Raw genomic sequence first — 18,549 nt, 5'->3', positions numbered from 1 at the left:
ATGCTAAGAAGGAATGCATAATAATGTATTCCTTGCTGGTACAGCTGCATGAGACAGTAAATGGTCCCTGTAATGGGCTGGTTTAATAAAGAAAAATATACTTTAAGACAAAGCAATCGACAATAATATATTTACCTGTTCACAGCTAAAGAATAATTTATCATAAAAATCTGAACACTTTAAAAAATGCTTCTAAAAGTAGCAGTCTAAAACCTCTGGAAATACGAAGCCCCTACTTTACATTGCCGGGGAGGTAGCCTCAAGAGTCCAAATTAAAATGCCTCCCCTTACGATGCAGTATGTGTAACTGAGGTACCCAAACACCAAGCTCCATATCTTTCTGCTCCTACTCCTTTAAGCCCCTGACACATCAAGCAGCGCCAAGTCTCTCAGCTCTTCCAACAAAGTATATAGGCTGATCCCCCGCGTTTGACGGTATTCCTGGTGCCGATCCTCTGCCTTCTGGGCTGCCGCAGCCTCCAGCTCGGCCAGCTGAGCCTCCATCGCGGTTTGTGTAACCTCCCTTACCAAGTCTGTTTTCACAAAGTGCGAGTTGGAGACACAGGGCTGGTCCTCCGGGGATTTATGCGGCTTGTTGCTGGTTATCTCCAGCCGGATGGTGTCTGAGTGGAAACGGGAGGTCTGAATATGGATCCGCACCTGGTGAAAGAGGATGCAACAAGGCTGCTGTAACACGGTTAATGGTCCCGGTGACATTTTCACCCTTGGTAAAATGCAACAACTTTCCCCCCTATGTCCTTTTCATTTAACTACCGGTAGCAATTCATTTAAATTCAAGTAAAACAACCACCTCTGCACAGTAAAAAAAAAAGAAAAACTGATGATGCGATTAACACATTTGAAAACATGGCCTCTAATGTGAAATCGTTTATGTGCATCACAGTAATACATTATCGGGTTATCTGGTAACTAGAGAGCCCAGAAAACAAGCGTTAGAACTGCAGAAATGGTTGTTCTAGTTCCGCTTCATCGAGACCCATGCATCCCGCATGTAAGTGTTATTAAGTCTCACGCTATATTAATTATTATTAAGCTACTGGTAAACAAAAATGCTTACATTTATATTGAAGATCAATACATATGTCTGTTGGTTACAGAGTTAAAGAACAGTTTGTTCATTCACTGAGCCAAGAAACAAATTAAACCCTTCCATAAGATGTAAGGCATTTTTTTCTGTTAATAGCTATACACTGTAAAAAAAAAAACCAAAACCAAACAAAAACCGCGGAAAGAACCTTTAGTTCCCAACTCCAGTACTTAAAAGCCATTCAATAGCTTGCGGGTCTAGGTTATCATGCCTGAAAGAGATTATCTACACATTATACATACATACATATATATACACATATATACCGTATTGGCTCGAATATAGGCCGCACTTTTTCCCCCACTTTAAGTCTTTAAAGTGGGGGTGCGGCCTATATTCGGGGTCTAGCGCCCGACGCCCGGGACATGCAGTTCCGGGCGCCGGGCAGGCAGCAGGGTTAGGATACAGATCCCCCGCAGCAGTGCAGGGGACCCGTATCCTACTCTCCGATATGCTCAGACAGCCTCCCCTGCCAGCACTTTCCACGGGGGGGAAGGAGTCCCGGCAAGGGAGATCGTCTAACCGCATCGCGCAGACATTCACCGGCTGCTGCGACGCGCGCGTAAACAGCCTCCGCTGTCGGCACGTCTGCACGATGTGTGTTAATCTCCCTTACCGGGAATTCCCACGAGGAGAGTCCCGGCAAGGGAGATTGTTAAAGCACATTGCGCAGACGTGGCGGCAGCGGAGGTTGTTTATGCGCTTTGCCGCAGCCGGTGAACGTCCGCACGATGCGTTTTACCTCTGCCCCCAAGACTTACCAGAGCAGACTCCCGGGTGTCTTGCGGGGCCGGCGGGGGACATCTACGCAATACGCGTATACAACTTCCGGTGCCGGCACATCCGCTGAGAGTGGCAGCATATCATGGGGGGGGGGGACACAGAGTGGCAGCAGATCTATTACAAAACTTTTTCTTTAAAAAAGCACCAAACTTTTAGGGTGCGGCCTATATCCGAGCCAATACGGTATATACATTATATATATTGCATATTATGTATGCGTTGTCTTGAGCAGATAATGTCAAATATAATTAGCCTGCAAGATGGGAAAAGGCACATAATATCAACATGAAAGATTACTTTTCCACTACACTGCTCCGATTTAAAAGGTAAATGCAGATAAGATTTGCTTATCGCATCACTTTGAAGCAAATGTTAAATCCTGCTGCATCCTCACGGAGAGCGATTAAGTGATCTCAAGTATCTCCTGACTAATGCTGAGAGCCAGATATTTGGATTACAAATGGCTGCAAAAGTCTGAGAAGAGCGGAAACATTTAAAGAGCAAAGGAACTGGTAAAATTAAAAATATCCGTTATACATGTCGCAGTGACGTATGTGTGCAGCCAGCTCCAGATAGATTTTAAGCAGGGCCGTCACCAGCACAGCATTCAGGATACCTAAATTAATTTGTTAAATCTATAGCCAGTAGTGTACCCAAGGCGGTGCACTCATCAGGGGGTTGCATGTTAGCCCGACGGCCACCTAATGTGCGCCGGCAGCTTACTGCTGAGGAGAAACTATTTTCCCGTCCAGGTTCCTGCTTCCCCTGCGCGGGAAAAGTTTCCTCACACAGTGCGCGGGCACCACAGCAGTAAGCTGCGGGCCCATGTTAGGCAGGCTTCGGGATGCATAGACATCTGCACGGCCGCCGACCGGTGAAATCTGCAAAAGAGGTAAGCTGGTGCAGGGGAATGAATGAGTGAGCAAGTGTTTAGGGGCAAAAAGGGGACAGGCAGGCTGAAGGGGGGCAGTGTTGACACAGGCAGGCCACTCTGGCTTAGTGTATAGTGACACGGGTCATGCTGCACTACCGTCAATGTCTGGCTCAGTATAGAGATTCAGAAGTCACATGACCCAATACTCACAGTCACGTGATCAAAGAGGCAGAAGGAGGTTGACTTTCCTGCTTGTTCAGTGACAATTATTCTGTCTGGTAGTCTGTGTATGGAGCCAGATGTCCAGTGGCAGCCATCTTCACTGCAGGACAGCACTAGTCCCTCTGTATTCTTCAGGTAAGCAGCACCTTTAATGCCATATCTATACACACACACACACACACACATAATAATGACATACACTATATTAAACTCCACAGTTTGTCAATAGCATTAATTATCAAGCATAAATCAGCCGTTTTGTGGTGTCTTTGCATGTTGTGTGCACACGATTGCCGTTTTTTTCTAGCATTTGCATTCACTGATTTAAGGGGTTAAATCTAGAGCCGCAGGGAGACCCCTACCTGTTTGCTATAAGCAGCTCTGCATAGAACATTTCCCAACTGATCTCTTTTAAGGTTTAATATAAAAGGAAGATCATCCAAAAAACAGTTCAGATGTTAAAACAGCAAGTCCATAAAGAGGTCATCAAACCTGGGTATGAAAAGCAGCAGTCCGTTGGTGCGGATGGCATATACAATGGCATCACAGGTGCATCGCGGGTCAGAATCTGGGTCTTTGTCTTTAAAGAACATGCACTGGAAGAGTTCAGTTGATTGTTTCTGGCAATTCTGGGCTGCCTGTTGTGAAAAGTTTGAAAAGAAAAAAATAAAATATTGAGCCATTGTGTCATCTATGTAGCCTTTCACCAGTGCTTGAGCTTTTTATTCAAGTAGCTAAGCTTTTTTTTTTTACAAAGATTACTATAGGAGAAGCACCGTCATCACATTTACAATGAACCATGTAGACCAAGGTCACATTTGACATGACACAATCCTTCTTTGCCCACTACTCACCCGATTGCGAGCATTGATGTGACCACACAGCTCCTCAAGGTCTCGGTTGCCAAATAAGTTATCATTTGGCCCTTTGTTGATGGAAGCCAGAAGCAGTCTGTGTACCACGATATCAGCATACCGACGGATTGGGGATGTGAAATGTGTGTACTTGTCCAGAGCCAAACCTGTGTATAAACGGAAGTATATAACAAGCCAACACAGAAAGCCCACACCTCCAAAAACAAAACATCTGTGACATGGGACTCGAGGACATGTAAATAGCTAAAGCCCAAGACACAGACAGTAGAGGGGTGTTGGAAAGTATGGGGTGGGAATTCTAACCAAATTTTAACTCCTGGCCAACGGAGTTAACTTGCTTTAGCTGGTAATGGTCAATTATTTGCCTACCTATGGGCTTCCAATAATACAGCTAGACCCAGCGTTACCGTGATGCAGCATTCATGCTCTTCTGAGGAACTCACCATAATGATAGAACTCTTCCTCTGCGTACGAGCCTGTGGAGAAGTACTGGGCGTTGGACATGGCTTGGGTTGCCATTGATCGCAGCAAACGATTAACAATTGGGTCAGAGGGGTTATTTGCTTTGTCCAGAGAATCAGCCAAAGCCTTGTTTGATCTGTATAGAGGACAGACAGTGGTGTCATCTGACCTGTACAAACTTACTTGGTCTTAAAGGCCGGGCAAAGCCAACACGTAAATGTTTGTAGTGGACAGCTTTGCGTGAGTTAACTTACTACCAAAATACCTTTGGTAACACAGATGTTCCAAAATCTCACCTTGTATCAATGGAAAACCCTTGTGCTTGCGCACACGCCTTCAGCTCCTGAAAGAACTCTTGGCGCGGAGGTGGATGCAGACGTAGAAGAGCCTGCTGAGGGTAGCTTTCACAGATTTTTTTGGCCACCCAGTGATTGGCCAGGATCATGCACTCTGCAATTGTTTCATGCACCTGAAGGGGTTGTTTAGGGACCAGGTCATCAATGCTGTGCTCCTCCCCAAGCTGGACCCGTACCTCCACTCCTTCTAACTCCAGCGCTCCACTCAAGTCTCTCTGCGATCTGACAGCTCGTGCCACCTCTGTCAGTTTGCCAACTGCCCACAACAGCTGTTCCAGTCTACTGGGGTCCTCCGAGAGTGGCTGAAGCTCAGGGTCAGTATTTAGGGGCTCAAGGTCTCCATCCAGTAGCTGCTGAGCCACTTCATAACTGAGCTTATAGGATGAGCGGATGATGGTTCTGCCGTACCACACTTTCCGGATATCCAAGGTTCTCCCATCCAGCTCCCACATTACACTCACTGCGTATCTAAAAGCGTGGGTAAAGAGAGAGTCAACCCTTTCACAAAGCTTCTGGACAATTCTAGACGGAACAAACCGAGTACGTAATTGGCTGGTTTCAATGTAGTCTCGGTGAAAATGGATAATCAATTGAGATGCAAAGACATACCATCAGTAAACCTGGACAGTTGCTTACTTAAAGAAAACTGGATTTAGGATTACCTGTCAACACCTCCAAGAAGAGAGCAGAGATCAGCACTCAAGATGGGGGGCAGCATGTCATAGCGTCTATCGGCCAGGTAGTAAGTGGTAGCTCTGTGTGGGAAGAAAAGATCCTATTTCTGTAAAACCCCTGCAGGTTCATAACTTATGTGCAACTAGTAGAATAGACACAACTACCCCTTTAGTGAATAAACCCTGGGGTGAACATGTAAAAAAAATTATATATAAACACTATTGAGACTTGTTAGTGTCTGCACAAGAATAACTTGTGATTCTTAGCTATCCGAGATTAAGTCTTGGAGGATGAACATACTTTACTTTCTTGCATTAGGTGAATGCAATTTAAAAAAAATATATAAATCTAAAAAGACAGCATAGGAAAACATACCCAAAGAGTTTACATCTATGACTGGAACTGCTAAAAAGCCCCAACAGTTCATAAATTAAAAACCAGTGGTTATTAACACGCAATTAAAGTAGACATGCAGAGGGACGGATAGGAAATTATATAATAATAAAAAGATTTAAATTGTAAAACAGTCGACAGAAGTGCTGCAAATGGTTACATCAATAGTTGTATTAATTTTGTAGCAGTCTAGTATTGCTGCTGTAGATCCCCTGGTAGCGGTCGGCAACAATACAAATCACAAACTGTTACCGTAAGGAATCAGAAAAACATCAAACTGAATACTCAAAACAGACATCTTACAGCTGGGAACAGGTAATACTTTGCTTCTTTATGTATGTGTTGACTTGCTGTTAATTATTCTCAATTGTCACAATTGCAGGCTATATAAACGCCCATTCAAAATAGAAAAATAAATGAGCAGTCCGTGAAAATGACCTATGATTCCTGAAAAGCTCCAGCAGATTAAGATATCTTTAATAATTAAATTCTGTGGAATTCCCGAATTTAATGATGTTACGTATGAAGAAGCGCACCAGTGCAAACATTAGTTACCTGGCCCGGGCTTCCATGTCCGTGTAAGAATTGGGCCGTACAAAGTGTGTGACATCAGCAATGTGCACGCCAAGCTCCAAGCACCCGGAGGGTAGAGCCCGTATGGACAGAGCGTCATCCACATCCTCACAGCCCACCGGGTCAATACTGAGCACCAAATGAGTCTTGCGCAGGTCCAAGCGCCCATCTTCATCCTTTTCAACTGTCCATGGGCTGTCAGGAGTATTAGTGGGCATCTCTGCAAGCTAGAGGACAAAAGAAATAAAAAGTGACACAGTCAGACCGATTATCTTGCTATGAGTTGGAAAGTAACCCTTGGCCACGTAGCGGTGGGAAGGACACGTTCTATTTTAATCAGATACAGGACACACAGGTTCAGTCATTAAGGGAAACCATTTAATGAGAAAAACAGACCTGAGCTTCAGAAAAAGGGTTAACGCTAATGCTGTTCTCAACCAGTATAGCTGCAATTTCAGCCTCTATGTCTCCAATGCGTCCAAGGACCCTCACAAAGTGTCCGTTGGGGTAGAGAGACGTGGATTCCCAGGAGTCGATCCTCACCACCACCCTATAATCCTGAAAAGCGGAGACATCACATGAGGACAAAGACTCCACGTTCTATGCACACTAATGCTCTTCGTATACAAAATGTTACCTGCTTTCTTTTATCTTGCTTCATTTGCACTTTTTGGTGAAAAGTGTTTGGAGATTAGGGCCGGTGTGAGCAGGGAAAATAGATTATTGTGTGGAAGTCTGCTGTCTGTCAGGGTCCGATACATTACACAGCGCTCAACTCTTTTCTTTTTTGAAAATATTGCAGATGAGTTTTGTTTTAAATCAATGAATAAATGTTTTGCCTAACACCATGTGATGCAGTTTCTACATGATAAAGAATTTCCCCCATGTGATAGAATTGAAGATTGACTTAACTTTCTCTTTAAAAGGGCCACTTTCCCATGATGAAACTCAAAAGCATCAAGCATCATACCACATATTAAACATATCATGCACAAGACCCTCTTGTGAAACCGATTGTACAGTAAATCCCAGGAATACGAGGCGTGAGATGCTGTGTATATCGCAGGTGTAATATGCGACATAGCAGCGCGTTAAGCTAAATCACATAGAACCTCCGGTTCACTACACACTTTTCTCAGTGTTATTTACCGTGTGACATAAGGCTGGCAAATTACAGACTTGATTATTGAAATTGCCCTTTGAATATAGATTGTATACTATTCTTTCATGTTGAAGGCATGCTTATTAAAGATGTCACTACATTAATGGTAGAGAACTATGACAAGGCATGGCAAACGAAAGCCACCGGTAGTTCATGCCAAAATAGCAAAAACCCACAGCTACTTACAAAAAAAAAAATCTTAGTGCATTTAACATTTAATTGCAGATTTATCGGGGGAACTCTGTAGGTGATCTATGGTTTTATAATGCAGAATTGGTTTTAGAACCTTAAATACAGTATACCGAGCTCCACTGCCTCTGTAACGAACTTCCAAAGCAGTTTTGCATCTTAACCCCTTTGTGACAGAAGGGTTTACCCCCCTCTATTCATTGCCACTTTATCTTATATGCTATACTTTTTTTTTTTAAGGACAGCTAGGGCTCATATCAAACATTACTTTTTACACTTTTTTGACCGGAGATCCCTTTGAGGACTTTAAAGACCCAAGGGATCTTTCTTAGAACGGAATGGTACCACATATTTTCATTTTTTTATAAGAAACACTTTTTCCCTCTTTATACTTTGATAGCTATTGCTAGTATTCACATAATTAGCAAGCAGGACTCAATTGCCCTGCATTACTGATCACAGTCTGGAAAGACCCTTAGGTTAGACTGGCAGAGAATGCCTGAATGGAAGCTTGGGCATTTTCCAGTAATATGATGCAATTATGTGATCTCCCACGTACCAGCAGAGAAACCATAGGATGCACTATTACGTTGTCAGGCACGAAGGGCTAGGACGTAACAGTATGTCCTAAAGAGGTTAAGCCATCAGAATATTATTGACTCACGTACCTGCAAGACGCTGGCTTGCTGTGTGCCGATACGGATTTTAGGTATTCTGTAGTCCCAAGGAGTTACCAGGATTTTTTGAACATTTTTGCTTTGCTTCTGAGTCTCCTCATAGGTAGGAAAAGTCACCACATAATCCCTCCAGTTACGCTGCAGCACTCCCACTACACGACCTTAGGACAAGAAGACAGACAACACTTGGATGAATGAGACATACGGACATCAGAAGCCGCTATTTAAAATTAGCTCCACTACCCTTTATCTGGCTCTGTTGCCATATACTCAGTTTTTCTAAAGCTCTTCCCTCACCTGTTGGCATAACCTCACTCTGGGAATCTCCTGCTCTGTCATCCCCTTCATTCTCACACAGTGCACCAATTCTTCCCTTCCACTCAGATTTTGGAAGAAGCTCCACTGCCACCACATCCCCATGGACTGCTCGGTTCCGACACTTGGTGCCATGGATGAGGACATCACTCTGCAGGTCTGTGGAGAACATAAAGCAAGAGGTTGGGCGATATATGTGGCTGTTATCCTAACAATCAGAGCAAATTACACGTTACCATTAACCAGCAATGGTGTAGAGCAGGGGTGGGCAATTAATTTTCCCATGGGGCCACATGAGAAATTGGAATGGTTTTAGAGGGCCAGACCTCTACAAACTACAAACTCCGAAGCCTTGTCCATTTTGTTAACTTATGTGCTGTTTAATAAAGTTATTCAAGCCTACGTCATTGGTAGAGGTGCTTGAATAAGTAAGGCCTGAATAACTATTAGCACAGCACAGAAGTGAACAAAATGAACAAGGCTTCGGAGTGCATACCGTATTTTTCGCTCTATAAGACGCACCTGCTGATAAGACGCACCTAGATTTTAGAGGAGAAAAAAAAGGAAAAAATATTTTGAGCTAAAAAATGGGCTAAAATATTTATTACAATAACTGAATAAGCTATGAACACAGTAAGACACACGCAGTAAGACACACACAGACACAGTAAGACACACACAGACACAGTAAGACACACACAGACACAGTGAGACACACACAGACACAGTGAGACACACACAGACACAGTAAGACACACACAGACACAGTAAGACACACACAGACACAGTAAGACACACACAGACACAGTAAGACACACACAGACACAGTGAGACACACACAGACACAGTAAGACACACACAGACACAGTAAGACACACACAGACACAGTAAGACACACACAGACACAGTGAGACACACACAGACACAGTGAGACACACACAGACACAGTGAGACACACACAGACACAGTAAGACACACACAGACACAGTAAGACACACACAGACACAGTGAGACACACACAGACACAGTAAGACACACACAGACACAGTGAGACACACACAGACACAGTAAGACACACACAGACACAGTAAGACACACACAGACACAGTAAGATACACACACACACACAAACACAGTAAGACACACACAGTAAGACCTCCCTCCCTAACCCCCCTTCTCAGTATCTCCCCTCTAACTCCCTAACCCCCCCTTCTCAGGATCTCCCCCCCCGCCCCGGTCACTTACCTTAAACTCCTGTGTTGGAAGCGTGAGGCGTTTGTCTCGGGTGCCGGCGCTTCACTGCTGATCGCCGGCGTCTGACGTCATATGCCGGCGCCCAGCGTAAAGCGCCGGCACCCGAGACAAACGCTTCCAACACAGGAGTTTAAGGTAAGTGACCGGGGCGGGGGGGGGGACACCGGACTCATTGGTGAGTCACCAGGACACTCTTTGCGGGCCGGTCCGAGCTATTCAGCGGGCCGGATGTGGCCCGCGGGCCGTGCTTTGCCCAGGTCTGGTGTAGAGGGAGTTCAATAAAAAAAGAAAGAAAGATACATTTAAAAATGGCTACAATTTCCTTACAGGCATTTTAGAGCAATCATAACAGACTTATCAAATTCTGTGTATCCAGAGGCGTTTTTAATATCTAAAAAGAAGTTGTAGGCAGAACAAAAGGGGACAGACACTTATTTATGAGCTTTTGTTTCTTCTTGGCACCTGTGGAATGAGGCCATTTCCAACTTTTTGAGGAGGAGGATTTGAAGCTAAAAAGCTGGTTTCCATCCCTTTCTCACCTGTGCTTTTGCAGCTGAAGCCCTGAAGTCGCACAAATGCTTCCAGCTGAGAGCGGTGCTTGTTCACACTGAGGACACCCTGCAAGGAAAACACACGCTGGTAAGAAGACTAGTGCGGCTCTCCCGTCTTATCAGGCACACCGTGTAATTAGCACATCTACCCGCTTGAATCTTCCAGATTTGATCCCAGCTTCCAGCACTTCCACGGGGAGATGCTCTGGATACTCCTTGCCATTTTTTTCCCGGCCCTCCGCCTCTCGTTCACACCGAGACTGTCGAAGAGACTCGCACAGTTCCAGCGCACTTTTCAAATCCGGCCAGAACGTTTCCAGGTAATTCTGCACAGGACACAGAACAGCTACTTGTGTTAAAGAGGAACAGCCACTTTTATAACGTTCCATCGGTTGTGAAGCTCAAAACATACTATTTCATACGTTTTTATTCTACCAGCCTTAGATGTAGATCCACTGCAACTGAGCCCATGCAGGATCAGCACATTTATTTTTGGTGCTATAGTATTTGTTAAGTCTTTTAGATATTTATTTTATACCTTTGAGAAGTCAATCTTTCATCTGACTGTAGGCAGAGTTTATTGGCATGGACATTATTTGGTTGAAATCATGAAATGAAACTAACTATAAAGGAGAAAGCTTAACATTGATTTATATTACAAATACTTCATTGCGAATATGGCCCAGCGTAGTATTCCATGCATAGAACGGCACGTTACAGCTTGGCTCCAATCGCTGCTAAATGCATGCTGTCTTATCACTTGACTTTCAACCAGCTTTAGTAAGTTCTTCCTAGATTGCATTACTTCTTTTAGGGGAAATATTGCAGATTTACCACCAAAGACAAGCTATAAAATGGATTATTGAGGAAACATTGGAGAAGACGGCTTCTCGGCTATTTCCAATTGAATCATAGACCATCTCTGGCAGTAGTACTGTTATGGAACCAGAATATATCAGCAAGAAACGCTTATTGCTTTAATGAATATAAGCTGGCCTCGACCAATATAAAGGGTCTCACCTCACGCAGATACGTGGGAGACGCAAGTAGCAGTGTATTCAATTATCTATGTTTTACTAACCACAAGTGCCATCCGGCTATATCTAGTTGCAGGAAAGTATCTAACATTTGCTTCTAACGGTTTTCTACCTATTTCCGCATAGTTTCAGGATTAACCAATTAATAAGCTTTACGTAACCTGACGTCCCTCTTTCCGGACACTATATAATCTATAATACAAACAAAATAAAGCAGAGTGATTTTGGACCTGACCCAGAGTGTGTCGTGTGTCTTATTTCTCTCTCCGTGCACGTACATTTATATTCACATAATTTGGAGCAGTTCAACAATTGAAGAAAGGCTTTATTGGAAAGCATCCAAAACAGTCCCATCTGGTAAAATACAAAGGAACCGATGCAACAGAGACACAAACTTTATTTACGTTTACAAGTTAAAGGGGACCTGACCACTGGGGAGCTGGGGGGCTGCTGACCCTATGCCGCAAATAACTAACATGCGATCTTTACAATGTGCTTTCGCTAAACTAGGAGCCAACATCAAATCCCTAACTTTACCAACCCCAGTGAGCTCATCCTGCAAGGGCTATACGAGACCTGCGTACTGAATAGTAATAAGTGACTCACAGTCTTTTCACATTGTCTATACATCAGGCAGGACCAGCTAGGCCCTTTATGTAGGAGATGTTTAATGGGGTCGGCTGGTTATAATGCATTTCAAAGTTGTATGAAATTCCCTGTAAACTCCAATATTAGTGAATATATCCCTCTATGACATAATCTCTCATTCAAAAGTAATGCACACTGACCTTAAATGAGATCACATATACCCCTGCAGTCTCATTACTGTACTTCTTGACAACCTCCTCATCCTCAGTCACCATCACAACAGGGACCATGCCGTGGCAGTGCTGGTGGTACCACACGCAGGAGTTATAAACACACCTGCAGATATACAAAGTATATAAATCACACATAAAGAACATCTAAAATCACCATACTGGTAACAATAACATATATAGTCTGGTATATGCTCAGGGCCGGCCCTACAATGGAGCCGAGTGGGGCACTTCCCCTTGGCGGCACTTTTGAAGGGGCGGCACTTTGCCGCCCCAAGCGTTTTTGTTTTTTTTTTGAAGCGGAGGAGAGAGAGAGGGGCGCCGAGTGGTTTTCGCTTACCCGCTCGGCGCCCCTCTCTCTCCTCTGCGAGCCCTCTAGCTCGGTCTCGGTGCCGGCTTGTAATGCTGAGCGCCGGAAGTGATGTCAATTTCCGGTGCTCAGTATTACAAGCCGGCACCGTGGCAGAGCAGGAAGACTCACCGCAGGACTGTTTAACGGTAAGTACAAATTGCCGGGGGGGCGGAATTTTAAACTTCGCCCCAGGCAGCATTAAGTCTTGGGCCGGCCCTGTATATGCTGTAATTCTATATTAATATTGTCATTCTGGGATTAGCCCAGCAAGTCCCAACAACTCTTCCACAGGCAGCCGAAGCACACAGTGAGACTGCATTGGCCATTTTTGTATGAGATATATATATTATACACACACACACGACATATACCTTGTCTGCCAGGCCTCTGCGGATTCCCCTTCCTCCCGGGGAAGGTAGGCATGAAGCTGGAATTCATTTGGGAAGAGAATGCAGTCATGGCGGGGATCACGGATCATGGAACGCAGCCTGTTATACTGTCTGAAAAGCAAACAGACAGCCACTTTTCATCCTGTGCCCTATGCCATAAAAACATAGTAATTTAGGTTTAAAAATGTTCTACCTATCCTTCCTGCTTTTGATCCAAAAGAAGTCAAAATAAATAAATTTTTTTTTTTAAAAATAACTATTTTTCAAATTTCTTCTTGATTCCAAAAGACAATCAAACATCTCCTTGGATCAAGAGGCTCTAAATTATTAATGTTATATTCTATCATTTACAGACCTGAATGTTCAGCTTAAAATAAATAAAGAAATTCCGGGCTCTTTTTGAAGCATCCATTGTATTTTATAGCACCACCTCTCCTGGCAGTGAATGCCTTACTTTGTGACTTGCTTAAAGTTCTTGAACCGTGTCACCCCATTCTTAATTATACTTTTAAACTAGGGCTGCAACTAACGATTATTTTAATAATCGATTAGTTGGCTGATTATTTTTTCGATTAATCGGATAAAAAATGTTTTCTTTTATTTAAAATAATTTAATGAACAAACAGCAGAATAAAAAACTTAAAATGTACACTTCCATCTCTTCATCACAATGGCCTCTCTCTATTCACCTTCTTATTTTACTGACATAATAATAAAAGCTACAAGAATCCAAACACAGTGTTTCTCAAATTAGGTTTTAATACAAAGTTATTAGTAAATATTAATTCATATGTTAACTATTTTTTCATATTTAATAAAAACTATGGGAACAAAGCCTCTTGTTTATATTTTCTTTTGACAAACTGCCCCCCAGTTATACACATCTGACCCCCAGCCTGCCACTCTGCCCCCAGATATGCCAGAGATATGCCACTGTGCCCCCGATATGCCTTATAACTCCCTATATGCCACTCCGCCCCCCATAAATGCCCTACATTTTTATATAATATATATATATATTTTTTTTTATATAATTCATTATACTCCCTGATTCACCACTCTGCCTCCCCAAGATATGCCACTCTGAAATTCATTATACCCCCTTACACAACTAACTCCCCCAGATATGCCTCTCTGCCTCCCTGTAATGCATTACACACCCATACGCCACTCTGCCTCCTCCCCCATACACCACTCTGCCACCCCCCCCCCACGGTCGGGAGGGGAGAGGCTGGCACTTTCAGTGAAGTGAAGGGGAGTAGCAGAGGTTGTCAGTGCGCATCGCGCAGACCCCCACCAGCTGACAGAGAGGATGATCCTCTGTAGGAGACCTGGACTCTCCTCTCTGTCAGCCGGTGGGGGTCTGCACAACGTGCACAGACAGCCTCGGTTACTCCCCTCCACTTCCGCTGGGGCTTCTATGATGGACCTACGATGAAGGTCATGTGATGCTGGCGCTGCATCGTAGAAGCCCCAGTGGAAGTGGAGGGGAGAGGCGGAGGTTGTTTGTGCGCATCGCATGGACACCCACCGGCTGACAGAGAGGGGAATCCAGGTCCCCTGCAGCGCTGCGGGGGATCTGGATTCAAGCGTTATAATGCGATCTCGGTTTGAGGTCGGATTATAGGACAGGAGTTTTTCAGAGCATTTGCTCTGGAAAAAAAACTTTTTAAATCGATAAAAATCCATTCAACCAATCGATAATGAAAATCGTTGACGATTTTCATTATCGATTATTATCGATAAGTTGTTGCAGCCCTATTTTAAACAAAGTGATATGTCTTTTATTAAAAGGAACAGTTTAATATCCCTGACTACCTTACCAAGGAATGCATAAACTAGGAGTATAGTAATATGCATTTTTTTTAATGGTTTTAAAAACTAGTGGTAATAAAAGCCCTTAACTTAGGGAGTACTCTCTGGTCCAACGATTCTTGGAGCCGTCAATCAGTGGCAGGAAAGTGCTCAACATTTGTAGAGGTGACTGGCAGTAAGTAAACCCTGTGGGTTGAAGACATCTCCTCCGCAGAAAGTAGTTGTGGGGAAGCGAATGGATATGGACGCATTCTGCAGACCCCCCCCCCCAAATACATATTTAACCATGACACCACATAACTTTAAAAGAGACTTCTCAGCTATCATATGTATTAATGTGCATATGGCGGGTGTGTACATGCGCCACACACCAGTAAGAAGCCATGGAAATTGATAACTATCCCAAATAGTTTGATGAATTGCCTTAAATCACTTTACTTGACCTTTACTGGGAGGCTGCCCCATGAACACACTACTTTGGCGACATAACTTACACTTAGCCTTACATCCTCCAATATAATGAAACGAAAAGAATTAACCAGAAAAGCACACAAGGAGCAGGCACTACATGTGCCAGGACTCTTATCACACCTGACATTGAAAACTATTTCCAGATTCAACAACTCAAAACGCGACACCAAAGTCAGTAAAACGGCAGCTCAATAATCATTAAACACTTAAGGCTTCTCGGAGCGCGGCTCTCAGACTGCGTGCTATCCATTAAACTTCATAATAAGGGAGAGAAATGGGGCTCTGCGATGCCATCTCCGAACAGAAATCATTCCGCAAATCAAATTTGCTGCAGAGATAAAGTGCAGATTTATCATTCATACGGCCACTTTGGATAAAGCCCTGTCAGGGGAGTACATCACGGAAGTTAAGAGAGTTTGTAGGTCCCCGGCTGTACACAGGCTGTTTCCGAAACGTGTGCGACTTACAACGCATTACTAGAGGAAGGGTGAAAGAGGCATTTGAAAGACTGCATTAAATGGATGAACAGGACATGAAAGCAGTCACATTACATGACAAAAAGTACCGAGACCCAAGAGACCTAGACAAACCCGACAAATAAGCGGAGACAGCTGTAGACAGACAGTACATTAAATGTGCCAAGGGCTGCTGTTATAATCCGTGGAGTAACGTTAGATCAGAGTGGTCCGTTATAGTTCAATATACAGTATCCATTTGAGTATTGACTTATCGCACTCTAAATGAACGGAAGGAGCAATCCATAAAGTAACTATATGGTCCAGGATGAAGGTAACCAAAAAGCGATTAGAACTAAATTTCTGGCTCACCACAAAGCACTAAGTACCAAAAGGTACACAACTCAGCAAACAGAAGATTACATATTGCTTCTGATTGATTACCCGACACTCTACCAACTCCCTTTTGGACCACGTAATGCTTCGCGGTAACGCTTTGTTCTCTCTGGACGACCTGAAACACTACCTGCGTCCTCGCTGAAACTGCACAGATTGGCACGCCGTTTGCAGAAAGATGATGCCTCTCAGTTCTGGAAACTCAAGAACCTCTTGATAATCCTGCAGGATCTGGCAGTCTGGAACCAGATAGTGCGTCAGCTCCTCAGACAACAGCTTCCCATCTACAACAGAAAAGCACACGGCACGAAGTACTGAAAAGTAAAGTCCTGGATTTCTCAGCAATCACCAACATCAGAGGAATAGCAGAAGGTAATTTAAATACACAAATAATATAAAGTGTATAGTTTCTTAAATACTTATAATGCCGAGTCCAGAGGGAGTGGACCAATTTTCTGAGTTTTGCTGTAGTTACACTAAAAAGTAGAGAAAGTGCTATAGTTAAGATATTCAAGAAACCACGCAACCTATGATGATTTGAAAAAAAATACAAAAAAAACTCTGAACGAAGTCCGTGAGCCAGTTTAGTAAATATACGCATAGTGAGTTGATGCGTGCTTTTTTATTTATTTATTTTAAATCCTTTTCAGCACTTTCCAAACAGCAGCAGCTCCTTGTGTTACAGCCCAAGACTCCGCAGGGAAAGCTCATCCCGAACGGCAGACTCGATACCGGAGTTACTGCAAACCGAACTACAATCAGAAATACTTATACACAAAAATGACCCATACGAAAATATATGCAGATCGGCGATTCTCGGGCTCACAAAAAGTGTGTGTGGTTTGTCACATACTGGAAAAGTCTTGATTGCATTTTTGTTTTATTGCTCATCTGCATTATTTGGAAGTCTGGATTGTTGAGACACATGACAACCGGGCAGCAATTATAATATACCGTATATTTATTATACACACACACACACACACACACACTACTATTCAAAGGTTTGGGGTCACTTAGAAATTTCCATTTTTTCAGAAAAGCAAAATTTGTCCAATAAAATTCATGAAAAGAATCAGAAATCCAGCGCAGACGCTGAGAATGTTATAAATTACTATTGTTGCTGATTTTTAAGGGAATATTTTCATAGGTGTATAGAGGACCTTTATCACTCCCATCACTCCTGTGTTCCAATGGCACGTTGTATTCCCTAATCCAAGTTTAATGCTAATTGATTGTTAGAAACCCTTTGGAATTATGTTACAGCTAGAAATGTCATTGTATACTCTGCGCTTGTCACTCTGCTCATAAATGAAGAGTTACAATGTGTAGACTTCCGGCATCACCGTGGAAACCACAGGTAAGGATGGGGGGGGGGCTACACCGAGCTCACAATCATCCCTTAACTTTACAGAATGCTATGAATAAACTATACAGATTTGCCAACTGTCATGATTTGTTCAGGACAGTCCTGAAAGGCTGGACCAACTCAAAGTTTCCAATAAAGAAAGCTTCCACATCATATCATTATTTTGTAGGTCACGTAGCTGCAAGTGGGGCCGCATCACCCAGGACAGTCCTGACATCTAGGCTAATCACAACACCTATATGGCAGGAGCAGACAGACGTCATGTGACCCCGATCTGGGTGCCAGGTTGTGAGCCATTAAAATTAGAAATGTGACAGATGCAGAAGGAATTTTGTCAGGAAAAGTACATATCATGATTTTCCAAATTTATTAATCCGGTACAGGGGGTAATAAATTAATTCCCACATAACGGTCACCCACAGCACGGCACTGTATATGTGTAAACAAGCGGCAGTCCGAGCATTAGCTAAACCCAGTGTACAGCCCAGGCACACTTGTGTGGCTGATCACACCGTTGGCACGGATACAGTAAGTATAATAATATGGCGCGGCACGGGATACCCCGCACAGTAAAGCACTCCCACAGCCTGTGTGTTCAGCCTGGCACCTCCCTGCGTACTGACCCCTGACACAAGTCGTACAGAGCGGGCTCCCGCAGCTCACGTCTTCCCGTAGGTAATGCTCCCGCACCGCTCGCACAGTCCGGCACCGCTGGACCTTCAGGTGCAGGATTCTCTCGGTTTTCAACATGGCTGCGGCCTACACCAGGCCTGAACCACGGTATCTCCCGTATCAGCCTACGGGGCTAAGGAGTATCTCACAAAGCTGTAGAGAGAGCGCGGCAAAGAACGGAAGACTCGCCCACTGATAATTCGGCACGCCCAATAACATGGTAGTGCCACGCCCAGCTACGGAGTACTGCGATACGCTCGCAACCACTGGGACACGCCCACAACGTAATCAATGTGGCTTTCTGTT

General features: G+C 43.8%; 1 protein-coding gene across 1 annotated transcript; it reads right to left on the bottom strand.

The window, feature by feature from the left end:
- Nucleotides 1-354: 354 nt before the first annotated feature.
- On the bottom strand, nt 355-18,321 carry LOC149300073 (DIS3-like exonuclease 1). The gene is made up of 17 exons (XM_089485703.1): nt 18,195-18,321; nt 16,333-16,486; nt 13,048-13,176; nt 12,295-12,430; nt 10,619-10,795; nt 10,458-10,536; nt 8,647-8,823; nt 8,341-8,510; nt 6,718-6,879; nt 6,304-6,548; nt 5,343-5,435; nt 4,621-5,148; nt 4,306-4,460; nt 3,842-4,008; nt 3,480-3,625; nt 2,976-3,147; nt 355-660 (listed from the first exon to the last, which is right to left on the bottom strand). Exons 1-17 carry the CDS (start codon nt 18,319-18,321, stop codon nt 355-357), a joined length of 3,123 nt encoding a protein of 1,040 aa, XP_089341829.1.
- Between the last annotated feature and the right edge of the window lie 228 nt (nt 18,322-18,549).

Source organism: Sceloporus occidentalis, unplaced genomic scaffold, assembly GCF_023333645.1.
Source record: "Sceloporus occidentalis isolate IW3139 unplaced genomic scaffold, rSceOcc1.0.p SCAF_26, whole genome shotgun sequence".
Lineage (NCBI taxonomy): Eukaryota > Metazoa > Chordata > Lepidosauria > Squamata > Phrynosomatidae > Sceloporus > Sceloporus occidentalis.
This window is presented reverse-complemented; position numbering and strand designations above follow the sequence as displayed.